Source organism: Ambystoma mexicanum, chromosome 1q (genome assembly GCF_040938575.1).
Source record: "Ambystoma mexicanum isolate Mex_15411 chromosome 1q, UKY_AmexF1_1, whole genome shotgun sequence".
NCBI lineage: Eukaryota > Metazoa > Chordata > Amphibia > Caudata > Ambystomatidae > Ambystoma > Ambystoma mexicanum.
The window spans coordinates 536833074-536851493 of record NC_090922.1 but is presented as its reverse complement, the minus strand read 5'-3'; the positions used below and the strand labels follow the sequence as shown (position 1 = coordinate 536851493).

General features: G+C 48.6%; 1 protein-coding gene across 5 annotated transcripts in view; it reads right to left on the bottom strand.

Moving 5' to 3' along the window:
- CIC (capicua transcriptional repressor) overlaps nt 1–18420 on the bottom strand; it is a 2254744-nt gene that overhangs the window by 1700642 nt on the left and 535682 nt on the right. For all 5 annotated transcript variants that reach the window (XM_069640957.1, XM_069640955.1, XM_069640959.1 and 2 more), the window contains exons 5-6: nt 5634–5766; nt 5289–5471 (exon numbers count right to left, since the gene is read on the bottom strand). In XM_069640957.1, the coding sequence (XP_069497058.1) occupies nt 5289–5471; nt 5634–5766 (316 nt within the window). The remainder of the gene's footprint in view (nt 1–5288; nt 5472–5633; nt 5767–18420) is intronic.

The following is an 18420-nucleotide window of genomic DNA, read 5'->3' as shown; positions in this document are numbered from 1 at the left end:
TATTGACAAAGCCGGGGAAGGATAACACCCAATGCGGATCCTACAGACCGTTTGCGCTTATTAATATCAATGCAAAAATGCACGTAAATAGTGGTGAACTGACTCGACCAGCTCCTCCTCATCAATCCAGACCAATCCGGGTTCATAAGAGGTAGACATACTTGCGAAAACACTACAAAGGTCAGTCACCTCATTGTACAGGTCAATATGTCAGGGATCCCAGCACTTATCCTGGCCCTAGAAGCGGAGAAAGCATTCTACAGGGTCGAAAGGAAGTTGCTCTTTAACACCATGAGAAGGATGGGATTTGGGGGGTCAAATTCCTAGAAATGATAAAAGCTAATTATCAAAATCACAGACTCCGACTGGCAAGAAATAGAAGGCTCTCAGAGTATCCCGGTCTCGAGAGGTAGGAAACAAGGGGGTCTTCTTTCCCCGCTGCTTTACGCTATCCATTAGAAGACCCTTCTGGCCACCATTTGTACCTCTAAGGAAATGGTGGAGAAGACCACAAAGTAGCAGAATTCACGGATAACCTGTTGCTCATGAACAAATACCCAGAGAAGTCTCTAGGAGCAGTAAATCGGGTAGTACGACAGTTTGGGGAAGAAGCAGGCTTAAAAATCAACGTACAAAAATCAGAAGGATTTAAAATCGGACAGTCCCGATACACAAGGCCCAAGAAATGCAGGAAGCCAGGTGGGCGGAAACCAGTATAAAATATCTACGGATAGTGATCACTCATCCCGTTAGAAAAAATTGGAAAGATGCTGGTCAACTGGGGACCTCTATCAATATCAAGGTTGGGGAGGACCTATGTGCTAAAAATGGTACTCCTGCCAAAACTGCTCTATCACTTTATGGCACTGCCAATACGGGTATTGAATACTTACTTCTCGGCCCTGCAAAAACATACACGTACATTCATATGGAACCACAAAAAAAAAACAGGGTGTTGAGAAAACTCATGGGAACATTGAAAAGTAAAGGAGGGATGGGAGAACCAGATTTCATAGTTTACTACCTTGCGTCACAGATTAAGGCTATTAGGGACTGGTTCAGGGACGATCAGAGAAAGGTATGTTGACCTATGGACATGGCAGTCGTGGGGGCCACACTAGAGGAGGTCCTATGATGACAAAGGGAGGACAGACCAACAAACATGTACTGTATTCAAATAGAGGCGTTGGTGGGAGAGGCGTGGGATGAGTCGGTGCGACGGGCATGGCTGACCACCTTCCCCTCCGACGCCTTTGTTTAGAAGCCCACAATTCACACCAGGCATGGGGGCAAATAATTTGACTGGTGGCAAGAGGGAGGCTGCAGGAAACAGAGGAATGTTTAATGGGCAAGAGCGTAAGTCTTATAACCAATGCAAGCAGGACTTCAAGCTAGGAGAGGGAGAGCGATACTGCTACTTTTAACTACAAAACTGGCTACAGCATCCCAGGATTAAGCTAGCTGCAACGAGGGAACTTACCCCCTTCGAAACATATGTCACGACAGACTCGGGGGATAAACACATTTTGGGGGCAATTTATGGGATTATTAAAGAGCGGGAGGAAACCTGGAAAAGGGTGTACATGGAGAAATGGGAAAAGGTAGTGGGACATACTATGGAGGAGGAGCAATGGTCGGTTCTATGGTTGCAGAGCCTCAAGCTAGCAAGGGCAGTCCAAATACAAAAAATATGGACAAAGTTAATGCTTCAATGGCACCTCACCCCGGAGAGGCTCCATAGACGTTGCCAGGTGTTCCCGGATAGATGTTGGAAGGAATGCAGTGGTGTGGGGACATGGGATCATATTTGTGGGAGTGCCCATCCGTTCAACCCTACTGGGCGATGATCCAACTAGCAATTGAAGACCTCTTTGAGGTACAACGGAGGGGCTCTCAGGGGGAAGCCATCCTGGGTTTGGGCGGAATCCTTGAAGAACTGCCAACAAAATCACGAAGAAAGGCGCATGTCATCCCGAAGATGAAGATGACGGGAGCATTGGTGCTGGCCCAAAGATGGGAAAAAGAAGGAATCCCCTTTTCCACCCTCCCTCCCTCCCTCACCGCCCTCCCCTCCCCCCAACAAGCATGAATGGGTGGGGAAGGGATGGAACTTCGTAGTTCTAGCGTGGGTCACCTATTCTATCCAGGGAGATCACCACTGGTTCTTCTCAGACTGGGACTTGATTTGAAAGTTTCTTCAGCAAAACCCGAAAGGAGCATGGTGCCTGAGAAAGATTAAACCTTTGAGGGTGATCCGATCATAGAACTTGTGAAGAACTGGAAGGGGTCAGGGCAGCCGAGGCCAAGGACTGGGGACATTGTTGAAACAAGGGCCACAATTGAGAGCTGCAAGAAAGACAAAAAGGCAGGGCAGAAGGAAGGGGTCGAAGAGGTTCTTAGGGAATTAAAGTGGAGAGAGGCGTGGCGAGGAAAAAGGGTGGGAGTGCAATAGGTTACAGATGGGACAGAGAAAAAGGAGGGAGGGTACAGGGCAGGGACGGGGGTAAGAAGAAAATGTTGTGTTACTTGGAAAATGCCAATAAAAACCTACTCACATTTATTTATTTTTTTTATTTTTAAACAGCAGGGAAAGGGGAAAGAGCAATCCAGTAATAATGACTGAGGTCAACAAAGTATCAGTAAGCACAAAACGTACTCACAAATCACATTGCGGAAGGGGGAGCCATCTTCTGCTGGCCTTTATAACGGAAGACAAACACCTATGTCACCACATTTCTGTGTTGAGCCTGATGTCATGATGTCATACGCAACATGTGGCGGAAAAAGCTGGGAAACGTGGCGAGCGTCAGGTGCCATGGCAATCACAAGTATCCAGGGCATCCCAGCCGGTTGCAACGTGCCAATAGCGTGACACTTACAGCAAAGAAAATTGGAGACAAAGTATGCCTGCAGCACTCCACATGAAGTGTCTAATAAACAGTGCCAAAACAAATGGAAAATAAATGGCACACACACTTCATGCACTAGGATCCTAACGGAGAACCCCAGGGAGACCCAAATAAAATGTGTTTATCATCTGAGTGGGGCTAAAAAGGCCTCACTCACCCAAAGGTCAAGAAGAGTCCTAATGAAATTACTGGTATGCTGGTGGCCCCATTGAAGTCAATAAGGAAAGATATATATTTTTTTTTTTGCATCTTTCCCAAACAGGTGCAAGGTTGTCAAATGATGTGCTGGGCTAATCCCTGCCCTCTAAATGTGGATAATTAGGGCCAATGTGGCTATTTGTACCAAGTTGCAGGAGAGATGAGACACCCCTGAAAATCCTCATGTCTGTCAGTGCGGTTGGCTCCTCTTACTCCCTGTAGAGCACCGACAACCTGCTTCTGGGTCCTCCCTCATCTGTCATCAAATGGGAATTGCTATAGCTGCAGTCTACTGGTGCTCCATTGAAAATACCAAGGACCAGTGGTACTCCCTGGACATGAAGTGTAAGACCTTGCTGACGGGTTTGAATAAGGGTGGGGTCCTACTCCTGCTCAAAACCAGCCTTTATTGATCATCCTGGCTTGATCTCTACAGCTGCTTCACCTCATGGGATCATCCCTCCTTCTGTCATGAAGCCATTTTATTTTCACTGGAGCATCTGATGACCTGCTTTAAAGGATCACTATTGTCCTTGCAGCTGCCTCTCCAGTCGTATCAAGCTCTTTCTGGGTTGACTGGAAGGGGGCGGTCATAGAGGGTCTGCTTACAAACCTTGCAACAGGTCCTGGTACAGCGCCAAAAACTAAAACCAGACATCTAAGCCGAACATTGCACCAGTGCCTCCTCAGCTCCATGACTGCTTGTGGGTCAGGCACCAATGGTCTTGTAACTTCAGAAGCAGACTTGAGAAAAATGAAGGCAGTGGTGAATCATGTTATGTTAAAGGTAGTTTTGATTTAAAACGTGGCTTTGGTGGTCAATCACATTTCGCCATCAAATGTTATATATCTAACCTCTGTAACACACCTTTGATGCTCTTGATGCCCATCTCAAAGTTTACAGTTAAGGGTTAATCAGATGGGCACTGATGGGGCAGAAATAGCAGTGCAATCTTTCAAGAGCAATAGTGCACTATAAGTGTTCTTGTTACAATTCTGAATCAAAGTCACCTCCCTGGGGGATATGAGCTCCTTGAAGGGTAAACAGTTAGGAGCAGTTTCAGAAAGGGTGGTTTTGTGGGTCCCCACATTTGGAAATGACAAATGCAATTCTATTTATGGTAAACACTTCTCTGATCCTGACTCTTAACTTTGGCCATTCAGGCTTAGTTGTCCCGATTAGTGGTGACCAAAACTCACAGCAAAAAGTCTATTACTGGTAACAAAAAGCAGCATTTCTTTTCGTTTTTTGGAAATCAGTCTTGCAGATGTTTCTGAGCAAGCACAAAGCCATCATTGGTTTGCAAACAGCATTACAAAAACCACCTACAGCAGAGGTTCACAAGTTTGTTCATTTAAAGAAAAAGGAAACATCAATATTCCAGACGAATTACTAGAAGATAGGATTATACAAACCATGCAACTCTATGATGGACCCATGTTGTAAACGCACACATCCCTACCCATGCCACAGTGCAAACACAAACCACCTCCCCCCAGAATAATCTGGCCGAACATCAGAATACAGCATCCATACCAGCTGTGAGTTTGCACTTTCCCATGTCCTTCACTGAAGGCGCTTCCCAAGTACACTATCCTATTTGGCACACCCTTTCCTTTAGTGGCCTTGCCCCAAGCCACACCACCTTCACTGTTCTGAACTACAACCTTGAACTAGAACAGGATTGTGACACTCTATTCTGTCCTGCTTCACCATAAACTTAATCACCACAATATACCATAGCTGTGCCCTAGACAATGTAAATGACCTGCACAATGACCTAATTCCACTCTCAATCAAACATCCTTGCTGGCCCTGGCAATACAGCATGGATGGAAAATCCACTCTTTATCCTAAGGGCAGTGCTCAACAAGGCCCCCAAGTTGAAAGCATCTCTTTGCTCTGGGTATAGTAGAGTTTCCTGGCATTGCCCTTTTGGGGTGGAACCAAGCCCAATCTGCAGCTTTCCCCTTCTGCAATGCTTGGCAGGCTGTAAAACGATGGGCTGGAGGGTTGCCCAGAGCGGTGCCTCTGGTTATGATTTATTCAAAACCTTCCAGCCATTTACTTTTGGTTCTGCTTTACTGCACAGAGGACCCCATTCTTGCTTTCACCTATGTATTCCTCCCTCCCTAGACCTGAATGGCCACTGTGTGTCACCCCATTTACCACGTTGGTACCTGAAAGGCAAGGTCATGGTATTTCTGCTTCTCCTTGGGGCCCAGAGCGTACCACCACTCGCCCAGGATTTTGCTGACAGTACGGTTGTCTTGGTTTGGATGTCGCTGGTGAACCAAAGCACGGTGCCTCTTGCTGAAGATCATGAAAGCATTCATTGGTCGCCGGATGTGGTCCTTTTCTCTCTGAAAATATAGAGCAGGTTAGCTAGCCGCTTCCCAAGTAGTCTCCTCTCCCCACATCATGGCAAAGGTGCTCCTAGTCATCTCACCTTCTAAAGAATCTTCTGTCACCAACTTCACAACCTCACTTCCTCTTCCGCTACTCAACACTGAACCCACACTTACCTTGCTGGGGCTGCGACCGTCTTTCTCAGAGGAGGAATCTCGATCCTTTGGTAAAGCACTCAAGGACTGTGTCCGGCGCTTCCCAGGATGGAGGGGGAGCTGCAGGAGCTCTGAAGAGACAGCAGAAAGAAACCTATAAATCAGAAGGACACAGTCTGAGAAGGAGTCCACTGCACAGAAGAACATCCAAAATACCAAAGTCAATCAGCACCATGATGTTTATGCAGCCCAAACCACATTCAATGAAAACTCTCATAGTACAATCTCAAACTCCGTCCCAGCCAACCAGACCACATGGATAGCTCATAAAGGCTGCTCTTTCCCCGCAAGCTCTCCTAAAATTCAGGTTTTGATCATACATGCAGATTACTCACCACCACTCTACCAAATCAGGGATCCAGAGAAGCTCATAAATCAGGCTCAGTCATTGCCACAGCCAAATATCTTAAGATCTCAGAGATCAGTCTTTCACCAACAAAGCCAATAAGTGCACCTGAGACACTGACATCTTACTCCCTCTGGCCAGGCAACCGAGAGCTCAGGGATTACATAAAGACTGATAGCAGACTTTCTGATTAATAGATTGTTCCAACAGATTCCACATTTACAAAAAATGAATTTGAGGCACTGACTAGTATCAAGAAAACCCTTACAGTCACCAGCTAGTGTCGGTGAGACATCAGTATGGCCCTCAAAAAAGGATGACTGCAAATGCACCAGGTATGACTGGAATGTACCGTTTCTAATTTTCAGTGTTTATTTCTTTTTAATTTTGACTTTTATTTTAAGTGCTTAAAAAATGTTGACTCTGTTTTGACTGTTTTCCCAAGCTCACTCAACCCCAGAAAAAAACGAATTTTGCAGTGTCTTAAAAATAACATTGCTTATATGACTGCATGTGTGACATGCTGAAGCAGCAAAGTCCTAGGGGATCATGCCACAATGTCATTCGAAACAAATATTTTCTTATTTCCTGCACAAGAAAAACACATTTATTATAAGTATTTCTTCTCATTTGGAACTAGCTTCACAATCTTAATAAGCTTATTAGTGAATCATATTCAATTTGTTAACTTTAGACAGCCCACTGATGTTTCGGGAGCGGTTGGTCTCCGATTGGAGTGGCTGGAAAAGGAGCAGAGGAACTTTGTTTCAGTCCCCACCCTTTACTTTCACTGTAGCCAATCAAATGCAAACGAAAAATAGGGGAAGACTTGCCTGCAGATACTGATCAGTAAGTCTGATAAAGTAGCATTTGGCTTGATGTTAGGAAAAATAAAAAGGAAAAGTAACATTTTCTAAAGGCAGCTGGGAGAAAAATCCAAAATCTGCAAGAAGAGAATAAACAATCCGAAAGATCAAAATGTGTGGCAGATAAAGTGTTTGTTTACAGAGTACCAACCTCCAACAGATTTCTCATCTTGAAACAAAACTCTGAAGGCCCATGTGGCAGCCCGACAGATGTGTGGAAGTTAAAAGCACCATTTACCTCCCATCCAAGTCACCCCGTTCCATGCCAGATACCTCGAGTCAGTCTGCTTTTTGCTTCCAATTGCATGCTGGAACTTGAAGTTTTGTTTTTCCCCATTGTAAGGGTGGGCCTAAAAACCCAGCATGCAGTGTGTAAAAAGCAACACAGGACTGCCTCAAAGATTCTGCATGGAACAGGGAAATTTGCTAGCTATGCCCTGCCCAGCGGACACCCCATCCCAGCGCGGAGGGTCCCAGTCGCTCGTTGGACGGAAAAGCTCTAACATGCCCTGGCCAGAGGTCCAAGATGACCAGGGGGCAGGGGGGGTGCCCCATCCCTTGGGAGCCTGCCCTGCACGTGGGTCGACCATCCCCCAGCACAGCTGAAGGTCAAGGAAGCCTGTCGTTGTTTCGCCAGGGCAACAGGGCCACTTCCTGCCTGGTCCCGTTGGAATGCATGGCACTACCAGATGGCCACTCTCCGAGACCGGCCATCTGGTAGCTGGCCATAGGAATGAATGCTCTGGAAGTCTGGATGAGTGCCAATTTGAATTTCCTTTCCATATAAGGAGGCTGGACACATTTGCCCAAACCTCCCCCTCCGTCACCCAGGGTACACAGAGTACAAGAAAGCTTAGTTGCCTTCCTCCAGCATACTGTAAACAGTGTGTATGGGTCCAGTCTGCACTCCACTTGGTTCTCTGTGCCCAACACGGGCTCCCTGGCGAAACCACAGCAATACCCCCCCCTCCACCCCACTCAACTCCCGCCAAAGCCAGACAAAGGCTGCGCCCCATGTGGTTGCCATCCCTCCCTGGAGGGAAATGCTCTACAGCTCCCCAGTCAGAGCCCTAGTGCTGTGCCCCCCCCGACCCTTGGGCGAATGCACTACACCTATTCAAGCAGGCCAAGGGCCGCACCCCATGCAATGTCCCAGCAGAGGTGGCCCGCTGGGGGCGCCATGCCAGCAGGAAAAAGAAAAGCCTTTGGTGCTTTTGCGAGAGTTTTTCCAAGCAGCAGCATGGCTGGCCAACAGAAGAACCTCTGCTAACCTGCTCACAGACGGCTGGGCAGCCTGCTCGTGTGCCTCCCCGCACTCCACAGAAATGATTTGGTGCACTTGTGCCACCTAGCGTTGGACTGCTTCGCCGGCCTCTACTGTTTCAAGCAATTAGCTTCCACCAGCCTAGGGACTGTCAAGAGTAGGAACCACTTGAGGAGGGCCCCCTTATGTGGGTGCCCCCCCCACCCCTCCAAGCGGAACAAAGGCCAAGCAGCCTGGTAACTCCCTAGTGGTCAGATCAGTGTGGATGGGGTCGGGTGGTGCTAGCTCTCCCGCTTTAAGTTGTGCGTGGGCCCAGTCTCGCCCCTTCCATGCCCCCACCTCCATAGAGCAAGCTGGGCTGCCAGTACCCGCGTGGTAGACCTATCCACCCACCCCCACAAGTGGGGTAGGACGCTTTGATGCTTGGATCTTGCAAACCACCAGGGTGTCCAGGTTGACGCGAGGCTCCCACAGTGCCACCCCTCAGCAGGTGCAGCAACCTGGTTGGTCCTGCTAGTAGCATTTGCTTGTCTCAAAGATTAAGCCATGCATGTGTAAGTATACACGGCCAGTACAGTAAAACTGAATGGCTCATTAAATCAGTTATGACTCCTTTGATCGCTCAATCTGTTACTTGGATAACTTTGGTAATTCTAGGGCTAATACATACCAATGAGCACTTACCTCCCGGGATGCGTGCATTCATCAGACCAAGACAATTCCGGGCACGCCCGGCTGCTTTGGTGACTCTAGATAACCTCGGACAGATTGCGCGTCCCTGTGGCGTTGACGATACATTCGGATGTCTGCCATATCAACTTTCGATGGTACTTTCTGTGCCTGCCATGGTGATCACAGGCAACAGGGAATCAGGGTTCAATTCCGGAGTGGGAGCCCGAGAATCAACTACCACATCCAAGGAAGCCAGCAGGCATGAAAATGAGCCACTCCCAACTTCAGTCTAAAATCCAACTCAAGGCAGAAATCCACCTGGTTTAACAATCACTGAATAATGGGTAATGGCATGTTGGCATGAAGACAGCCTAATCATTTTGGGACTGGAGCAGTAGCCCTCAGGCAGAGTCTTTTGGAATCCAGGACCACATCTTTGATAAAGAGAACAGTATTGGAATTGGTCCTCTTACTTTTCTTGCTTTTATTTTTTTTAAGTGTCACTGCTGGGACAGATTTTGGCTTTGTTGCAGGATGTCAAAAGGACTCGCATTTGGCGTACTTGTTGGTGGTGAGGGACTGAGATCAGGTAGCTAGGAACTTATAAGTTACTCACTGTAGTGACCAATGTTGTTAGTCCTCTTTCCTCCATACTGCATGGGCATCTCTTCCAAGGGACGGGAGACGGAACCTTTTTCACCAGAAAAAACCTTATTCCCCTTTCAATTTAGAGGCACGCAGGGGTGCGGCCCTGGGAGCATGCGCTGTCCTGACTCTGCCCTCCGGCTCCACACCCGTCACCATCGACGCGTCGACAATAGATTAACATTGCCTAATGACACCAGTTTTATTAGGCGAGAGGTTGGTGGCACGTATGGAGGAAAGGGGACTAAGAATACATTAGTCACTACAGTGAGTAACTTATAATTACTCTTACGTGCCGTCCCCTTTCCTCCATACTGCATGGGTGATTACAACTGAGTGTAGCCCCAGGGTGGAGAGGAGACCCTCCTTAAGCAAACAGGTTTCTAAGAACCGCTAGTCCGAAAGCCGCGTCTGATCTAGAACCAGCATCCAAACAGTAGTGCTTGCAGAAAGCCGAAGGGGTGGCCCAGGTGGCCACCCTGCTCATGACTTGCCAGGGGACATGCCACTGGAAACCGATGGCCGTTGCCTTGGCTATGACCGTGTGGACGTGCATGTTGGCCGGCAGTGGCTTGTGCTGTCCCTCGTAAGCTTCTTTGATGGCCGAGACCATTCAACGGACTATGGAGGACTTAGAGACCCGATACCCTGGTCTTGATCCGTCGAGGTTCCGAAAAGTGCATCTGACTTGGTCTTGTCCAAGTAGAATTTCAGGGCACGCCTGACATCAAGGCAGTGCAGAACTCTGTGCCTCGTCTTTGGGCTCAGCAAAAAACATAGGCAGCACTATTTCTTCATTCAGATGGAATGCGGAAGGCACCTTGGGCAAGAATGCTGGGTGTGTCAGCAGGACTACTTTATCCTTGTGAAACGTAGTATATGGCTCTGACGAAACCAGCTCCTGAATTTCACCGATTCTGCGAGCCGACGTGAGGCCGACTAGCAAGGACATCTTAATGGTGACGTTAGGCAAAGTTTGAATGCAGTACCCACTGGGAACACTACAAACAACTATGACTACAGGTATAGGCAACCCAACCTTTGGTATAAGCTTGTACTACACAGTTTAGGTAGCGTGTTGAGCAGCCAGGCTTATCTCAAGAGGGGAAATGTGAGCAGTAGTGGAGTTTCACAAAGATTCAGTTATAGGTATTCAAATTACTCTTACACTCGAGGTTTCTTGCATAAACAATTATTAATTTATCAGTCAGTTAAAAAGACTTCTTCAGAAGGGAGCAACAGAATAGTAACACAAATATGCTTAAATACTGTAAACTTTGAGTTTCTGAATCAGACAAGACCCTTCTGGGATGGCCCACAGACAACCTACACCCACAGGTGAATTCAGTAACAAGGGTGCTGGGGACATTAATTAATATCTTCCTGTTGGCATTCAGAACACTTTAAAAAGTGGGTAAAAGGCAAATGTTATTAGAACACAAGAGACCACAAATATTCTAAAGCAGTGCAGAAACTTTTAGAGTTAACTAGAAGAGTCATCCAATTCAATAGGCTAAGCCAAAATCAACGGGCAAAAGTCTTGGATAGGACAAAGCGCTGCTGGTAAGTCAATGGAAAACATCTTTGCACAAGTTCTTAGGAGTCTTTGATGAAAAGAAGAATCAAATGTAGGGCCACAAGCTGATTAGACTTGTGAGTTGTGGAAGTTACAAGCACTTCTACAGTAAGAGGCAAGTTCTTAGACTTGTTTTACAGTACCTTGGTAAAGAAGAAAAGATGCAGCTGATGACTTCTGTTCCTGTGCAGCTCTGCAGATCTCACTATTCCTGGGACTCAGTCGTGGGGACAAGATGGAGGTTGTCGGGGGACTCCTGCAATGCACTGGGACTGCCAAAACCCTTATCCGGCAAACTTCACTTTCAGTGGCTGTTTCGCATCTCAGCTACCTCAAATAGCAACAACGCGGTTCCTGGCTGTCAAGGTGGACTGTCCTTGCTTCTGAGATCCTGCACTCTGCTGAGGGGCTCAGGCTTGGTCAGTCCTGCTTTGTGGGAGTCTGGAGGATCTTCCAAAAGCTTTAGGCCAGCTTAAAAGCAACGCACACAATCTGGTGTCCCTCTCCCTGGCTATATGGTTTCCTGCAGCAACTCTGAGGAAACTCAACAAAGCTCAGAGATGGGTGTCCAGGTGGCTTACTTTGGAGTTGATTGGTCCCACCAACTCAAAGGGAGAAGTCGTCCTTGCAGGGGCTTCTCGATCGATGCAAACCTGGTGTTTCGGCACTGCAGTAGGGCTTCATCAGGCTAACCAACAGACCAGGAGTAGCAGCAGGCGTCCTCTTCAAGCTCTTCTTCAGTTCCTTCATTCAGTGATCGACTCTGCTTTCCAAGCCAAAAGACTTGCCTTTTGTTCAGTACTCTCCCATTCATTCCAGCCTATCTGTCACTCACCCAGCAGGGTGACTGTCCTTGCCGGACAGTCAGCCAGCCAGCCAATCACCACAGAGTGCATTTGGGTCTCCTAGGAGACCAAGCACGGAGTTTCAAGCACCTCCCTCACTTCTTGCTTACCCCAGACATTCTGGAGCCAGAGGCGGGTTTCACTCCTGAAGCCTGCCAAAGGCGAAATGAACAAAGAGACCAAACCTGGTTTGGCACACAGAGAAACTCTAGAAGGACCTTTCCACAAAGACATGGGGAAAAAAGAAGACCAGGGACCATTTTGTCAAAGATGGCCCAGTGCCATTTTGAAAAAGATGGCTCCCGCGGTTAGCATTACCGGAGCTGCGAACAGCCGCGATAAATGCAAACCCTGGTAGTTCAGAACGAAACCACTGCCACCAGCCATTCTGTGAGGAAAGGGTAATATAAAAATATAAAAATGTTACATGAGCATTTAGACACAGGGGATACCAAGTAACCCCTCCAGCACTCTATTGTAAGATAGGGTGTGCTGGCTCTAGCAAGAACAATGCTTAGTAAAGTCAATTTCACTTTACTGCTCTGGGAAACTGTAGTTTATCCCAGAGAAGGTATTTAAACCTTGGGAAATCTAAAAGACTTCCCTGTGCCACTGCACTGAAGGTGCTGTGTGACAATTGTAAAAGTTGATGCCTATGGAGTTTCAGACTCCATAACCAAAAGAAACACAGAGGTACAATTCACACAAAAATACATGAGTGGAAAAAAAGGTCACACTCTCTCCAGGTAAAAAAAAAACAAGTCCTCAAAATCCAGCAAAGTTGCTGGGGGTCTCTAAGGTGGAGGGAATTAGCACATTTTTGAGAATTCTCCCTAACAGGTGACCAGCCTGATGTCCGCGGACACCATTGGTTCAAATGGTTTGTGCGCCAGGGCACCCAGAACTATGTTGAGGTCCCACACGGGGTGTGGCCTCTTGATGGGCGGGTAGAGTCTGGCGAGTCCTGTCCAATCTATCTCGACAATCTGGTTGGAAGAGGAAAAGATCTCCTCTGAGTTTCTGTAAGCCCCAATGGCTGCTAAGTGCGGCAAGTGTCCACCTGCACGCCTGAGTGGGCAACGTGCGCCGAGAAGGAGCGCACGTCGTCCAAGGTGCATGCAAGGGGGAGGATACCCTTAGAGTGTGCCCAGTGGCAGAACCTGGTCAACTTGCTCTTATGCTGGGCTCTGGTAGACTTGCTCCCGACGCCCTTTATGATATCTAGGTTAGCCTAGGAAAGGCTAAGGTGAGCTAGCATGACCTGTTCAGGAACCACGCTGCGAGGGCTAGATTCCGTGGTGCGGGATGGATGACTCTGCCCCCCTGCTGCGCCAGAAGATGTGCTGGGCCCGTCGGAAGGCGATTTGGGTGGTTTCTCCGAGAGGCTGAACAGCTCTGGGAACCATGGCCTGGCCGGCCACCACAGTGCTATTAGAATGATGCTGAGGTGGCGAGAGTCCTCGATCTTGCAGATCACCCTGTGTATCAGTGGTGTGGGCGGGAAGGCGTATGCTGTCATTCCGTCCCATTGAATCTGGAATGCATCGCTCAGGGAGCCCAGGCCCTAACCTTGCCAGGAAGCGAACAGTTGGCACTTCCCTTTGTCCCAGGAAGCAAAGCGGTCCATCTGGGAGTGTCCCCATTTGTAGAAGATTTCCTTTAGTACTAGGTTGTTCAACTGCCACTCGTAGTTGTCCGCACCCAATCTGCTGAGCCTGTCTGCCTCCAGGTAGGATTTGCCTAGCATGTGGACAGCCGTGAGGTAGATATTATTCTACAGGGCTCATTCCCACATGCTGATTGTGAGCCTGCACAGGGGGGGGGGGAAGGGGGGGAGGGGGGGGATCTGGTACCTCCCTGCTTGTTGACGTAGAACATGCTAGTCGAGTTGTCCGTCTGAATGAGGACAACCTTGCCCTCGATAACCGGAAGGAAGGCTCTGAGCGCCAGCCAGATGGCCCTCAGTTCCAGCCAATTGATGTGGTACTCCTGGTCCTGCCGGGTCCAGGTGCCATGGACACAGTGCTTGTCCAGGGTAGCCCCCCCAACCCTCGAGAGAGAGGAGTCCACGGTGATGGTGACCTGCGTGGTAGGTTGCCGGAAAGGCTTTCCCAGCCGAAGGCTGCAGTCCCTGGACCACCATGTGAGGTCCGGGTGAAGTGATGGAGCAACTTTGATCATCTCTGACTGAGAACCTTGCTCCTGGTTCCAAGAGGCTCCAAAGTGCAGTTGTCTACTCCTCATCTTGAGTTTCCTGGGGGGGACGGCCAAGTGGACTGCTGCCATGAGCCCCAGTAGGTGTCTGTACCACCAGGCCAAGGTCACTTGTCTGCTGAGAAAGTGCGTGATGGCCTTCTTGAGGGCCGTGATCGTGTCCTCCAAGGGAAAAACTCTGAGCAGGTGTCCCAAATGAGACCCTAGAAGGTCAGTCTCTGCATGGGCTGCAGCTGCAACTTCTTGGGGTTGAGTGAAAAACCCATCTCGTGCAGTGTGTTCATGAGAGCGTGGGAAGTATGATCCGCTGCCTTCAGAGAGGCCGCCCTGACGAGCCAGTCATTGAGGTACGGGTAGATGTGGTGGCCCTGCGACCTGAGGAGGGCCGCCACTGTGTTCATCAGCCTGGTAAAGACCCTGGGGGCCGAGTTGAGGCCAAAAGAAAGCACCTTATATTGGAAATGATAGCCCATGATTCTGAATCGCAGAAAAGAATGATGAGGCTACCAGATCAGAACATGCCAGTACGTGTCCTTCAGATCCAGGAAGCACATAGTCTCCCTCGCACAATGTCTCTGCTATCAAAGCTGGAGTAACCATCTTGAATTTTTGTAGAGGTGGGGAGAGTTTGAGGGTGGAAAGGTCCAGCACAACTCTCAGGCCCGCCTGGTTCTTCTTCTGAATGGTGAAAATCCTGGAGTAAAAGCACAACCCTCACTCGACTTCCTCCACTGCCTGGCTCTCGTTCTCCGCCAAAAAGAGTTGCTGTCGCAAACTGTGGGAGTGGAGGGGAGGGAGGAGGAGAGGCTGCGATAGGGAGGTGGTACCCTGTGGAGACGACAGAGAGGATCAAGTTGTCCCCGATATTCTGATGCCAGAAATGTGTATGAGAGCAAGCATGCCCCCTCCCCCACTGGAGACACGTGGACCTGGAGGGGCGTGTCATGCCTTCTTTCTCTCTGAGGCTGTGCCATGATCTTGATCCATACTGCCTTTGTGCTCGCGTTTTGTAATATCATCTTTGCCTCTTGCAGTGTTTGGAGAGCTTAAAACTATGTTCGAGCGAGGTGAAAGTTAGCCAAATAAAATGAAAGAATATGGCAATTTTGGTAAGATTGGTGTCTGTAGCAGGCATGAGGAAGGAACACAAGCAATGGGGCACATGTAGTCCTATGTAGTTCTATGGAAGTATGGAGGATGGCACAATGACTGACACAACCACTGAAAACTGCAGTAGCATTATCTTGGTGGCTGTACTGAGATTTACGAAATGGCTTTGAGCCTGGCGCAATTTATAAAGACAAGAAATATGTGGGGGGGGGGTGTAGCCATTATAAGCAAGATTACTCATGAACCACCTTCACCCTGTCCCCGTATTGGGTTTGTGCAGCCAACTCACCAACCATCCCCTCCATTATATGATCAGGGCTGGGCCTCACCTCTCAAGTACAGGGCGACAACCCAGTCCAAAATATTGGAGGTGGCCTCTTCAAGGTCTTCAGCAGGTGACGCGTTCTCCTTGCCAACTTGCTAAACCTCAATGCAAGAGGCTACTAAACGCTGCATTGTACCGGCCAGAGGATGTGTAGGCCTCATTTAATAAACCTAAAGAGCAACAGCAGGGAATTAATTTGGAGCAAGAGTGTCATTCTCAGAGTTGAGCAAAGCGATGACGACTGAAGGATGATGGTGGCATTGCAAACAGATTTGTTAGGAGTAGCAAGAAGGTATCCTAGAATCTTAGCAACCGTGAATCCTTTTCTAACCATCTCTTGCAAAAAAGTGTAGGGGAGGATTGGTCCAAAAGACCCCCCCCCTTGCCTACATCCCCTCCCCAGGTGAGAGCCATGGATCATCAGGCGTCCCCTCCTTACCACCAGGGCCCAGGTGGTGGATGGCTCACCTGCTGAAGACATTGCCCAAACGTATTGAATTTAGCTAGGCCTCAGAAACCATTTTGTCTAATAAAGATGGTGTGAGCTCGGCGCAGTGCAGCGCGGCCCCCACCTTTGGAGAGTTTCAATTATCCCTGTGGCCGCAGATCCGCTGTGAGCCCGTTCCCACGAACAAGACGGACGTGAGCTAGCGTAAGATACCAACACTGTAGCATTTCACCTTCCGCAGTGTATCACTGCTCCCAACATGACCCAGTCAGCAGAGCCTGGGTGGAAAAAGAATTGTAAAATGGCCCTCGGAGAAAAGCCAAAGTTCCCAAATACTAAATGCCAAAACTACCTGCGATGGGCACATTTTCTCCATAAACCTCTTTTGATTAAGAAAACATGTAAAATGTATAAATATGGTAGAATGCATGTTCACATGGCATTAGCAATGAAGCACCCACACCACTACAATTATGTAGAAATAGAAGAAGCGGCCCGGGGGGTTATTTGTTATGCATATTATTGAAAACTTTACACCCCACGGTCCCGCGCCATAACCGAACTAATGCTGCTAGAGTGCAAAGAAAGACAAATGCAACCATACTGAGGGCTCATGTGAGGAACGCGCGAGAATGAACCCTCCATGTGTGTAAGTCCAAGCCCCTTATGTGCCACTACCGTCACGTACGGTGACAAGTCGTTTTCTATGTGCTCCACCAACCTCACTACTACCTCACTTACTGTAAATGTATATGCATATAACAAAATGTTGTAGTTATTAAAACACAGTGTACAAATAATGTGCTCGGACTGGCTATATTTGAGAGGCATGTAGCAAAGTTAAAATGTAAGCTTTGGAATGATTCAATGAGTATTGTATAGTATGCAAATGTTTATGATGCTTTCACCTAAGGTCGGCAACACACGAGGAAGATACCTTTGTGAATATGAGCAAGGCCATTCCCCCTCCCTCCCTGCGGAGCCTGCCAGACGAGAGAGCAGAGGCCAGCGCTGCACTGCTCCACCTCCCCCAACTAGGCTGGAGCCGCTTCAAAGATTTGTAGTTCCCTCTGCAGCACCCAAGGCCACGGCCCGCCACCTGCATTATTTACAGCCCGGCAGTAAACCTCCGCCTGAATACACAAACCCAGAGGCACCCTCTCTTACACCCCACAACCCACCGGATCACCTTAGGCTAATGGCCCCTGTAAAATTAGGACACCCAATATTATGGTAACATCACAGCAGCACATTCATAACGACTTCTAACAAGACAGGAGGACATGTACCGCCTGTCCCATGCCCTGAGACCTAGCCCCACGACCTATGGTACCCAGTCAACAGGACACTGGTAACCATGTACTGATGAATTGCCATCAAACCCCTCTCAAGGTGCATTCCTCCTGTGCTGCATTAACCTGTAGAATAACCTATTGGAAGATTTACTAAAGAAGATAATATTGCAATGACTGAATGACTGCAGTGTGCATGGCCTAGGGCAAAGAAGTCAGGAAAAGACATTCATCTCTGACACAACACCACCGCCCGGATGAACCCAGCAGACCTGCCAGGCCCAGCCCAACCCACGAGGCTGACCAGTGACGTCCTCCAGCCAAGGCCAACCACATCGCAGCAGCACCTATAGCTAGTCGTCGCCACCCAATCCCATTGAACTTGTGCCCCCTATAGTATGTAGGTTCTGATGACGTTTTTTGTAAATATATACGCCTGTCTTTGCTATTGTCAGACAGAGCGCTCTCGGAGTTTGCAGAGTTCTTTGCATGCCCTATTCTGATTGATAAACTCCCATTTACGCTCACCCGCACTTGTCTTGGCCTTATTCCCATTCTGGGAGAGTCCATCATTGTCTCTCATTGCGGGGAGGATCGTGCTGGGTGGGGACGCATGCCTTCAGTGGTGACCCCGAAAGCGTGATTATTATTTTCTCCCAACATATCCCTACCGTCCCCTTTGGCACGAAAATCTCCGGTCGAAAAGGGAGACGCACAGTGCGCCGGCTCCGGGAGGCTGCCCGCCAAAGGCGACCGGTACGCTCAGAAGTGCGCACTCAACAGAGAGAGGGTATGGGATCCCGGTTGAAAAATCCCCTTTGAGTACCGCTCGCCGGGGCTGACTATTGAGCGTACGGCAACACTGCCTGGCGGACCCAGTTTCGGAGACTCTTGGTTCAAGACGGGCACATGAGTATTAAGTGCGAGCGATCATAAAGGGAGTAGAGAAGGAGATTTAGGACAAGGAACGAGGCGGGGTAAAAAGGGGCATGTTGGGTCTACTAAGGACCATCTTAAACTTTCTTTGCTTTTTCTATGCATATGGCCATTAGGATTAAGAGGTGATTAAGAGATAAAAAGTGACGGGAACCTAGCTCCGAGAGGGGGTGGAAGGCGGCGCCGCATAGTGCTATCTTGAATAGTAC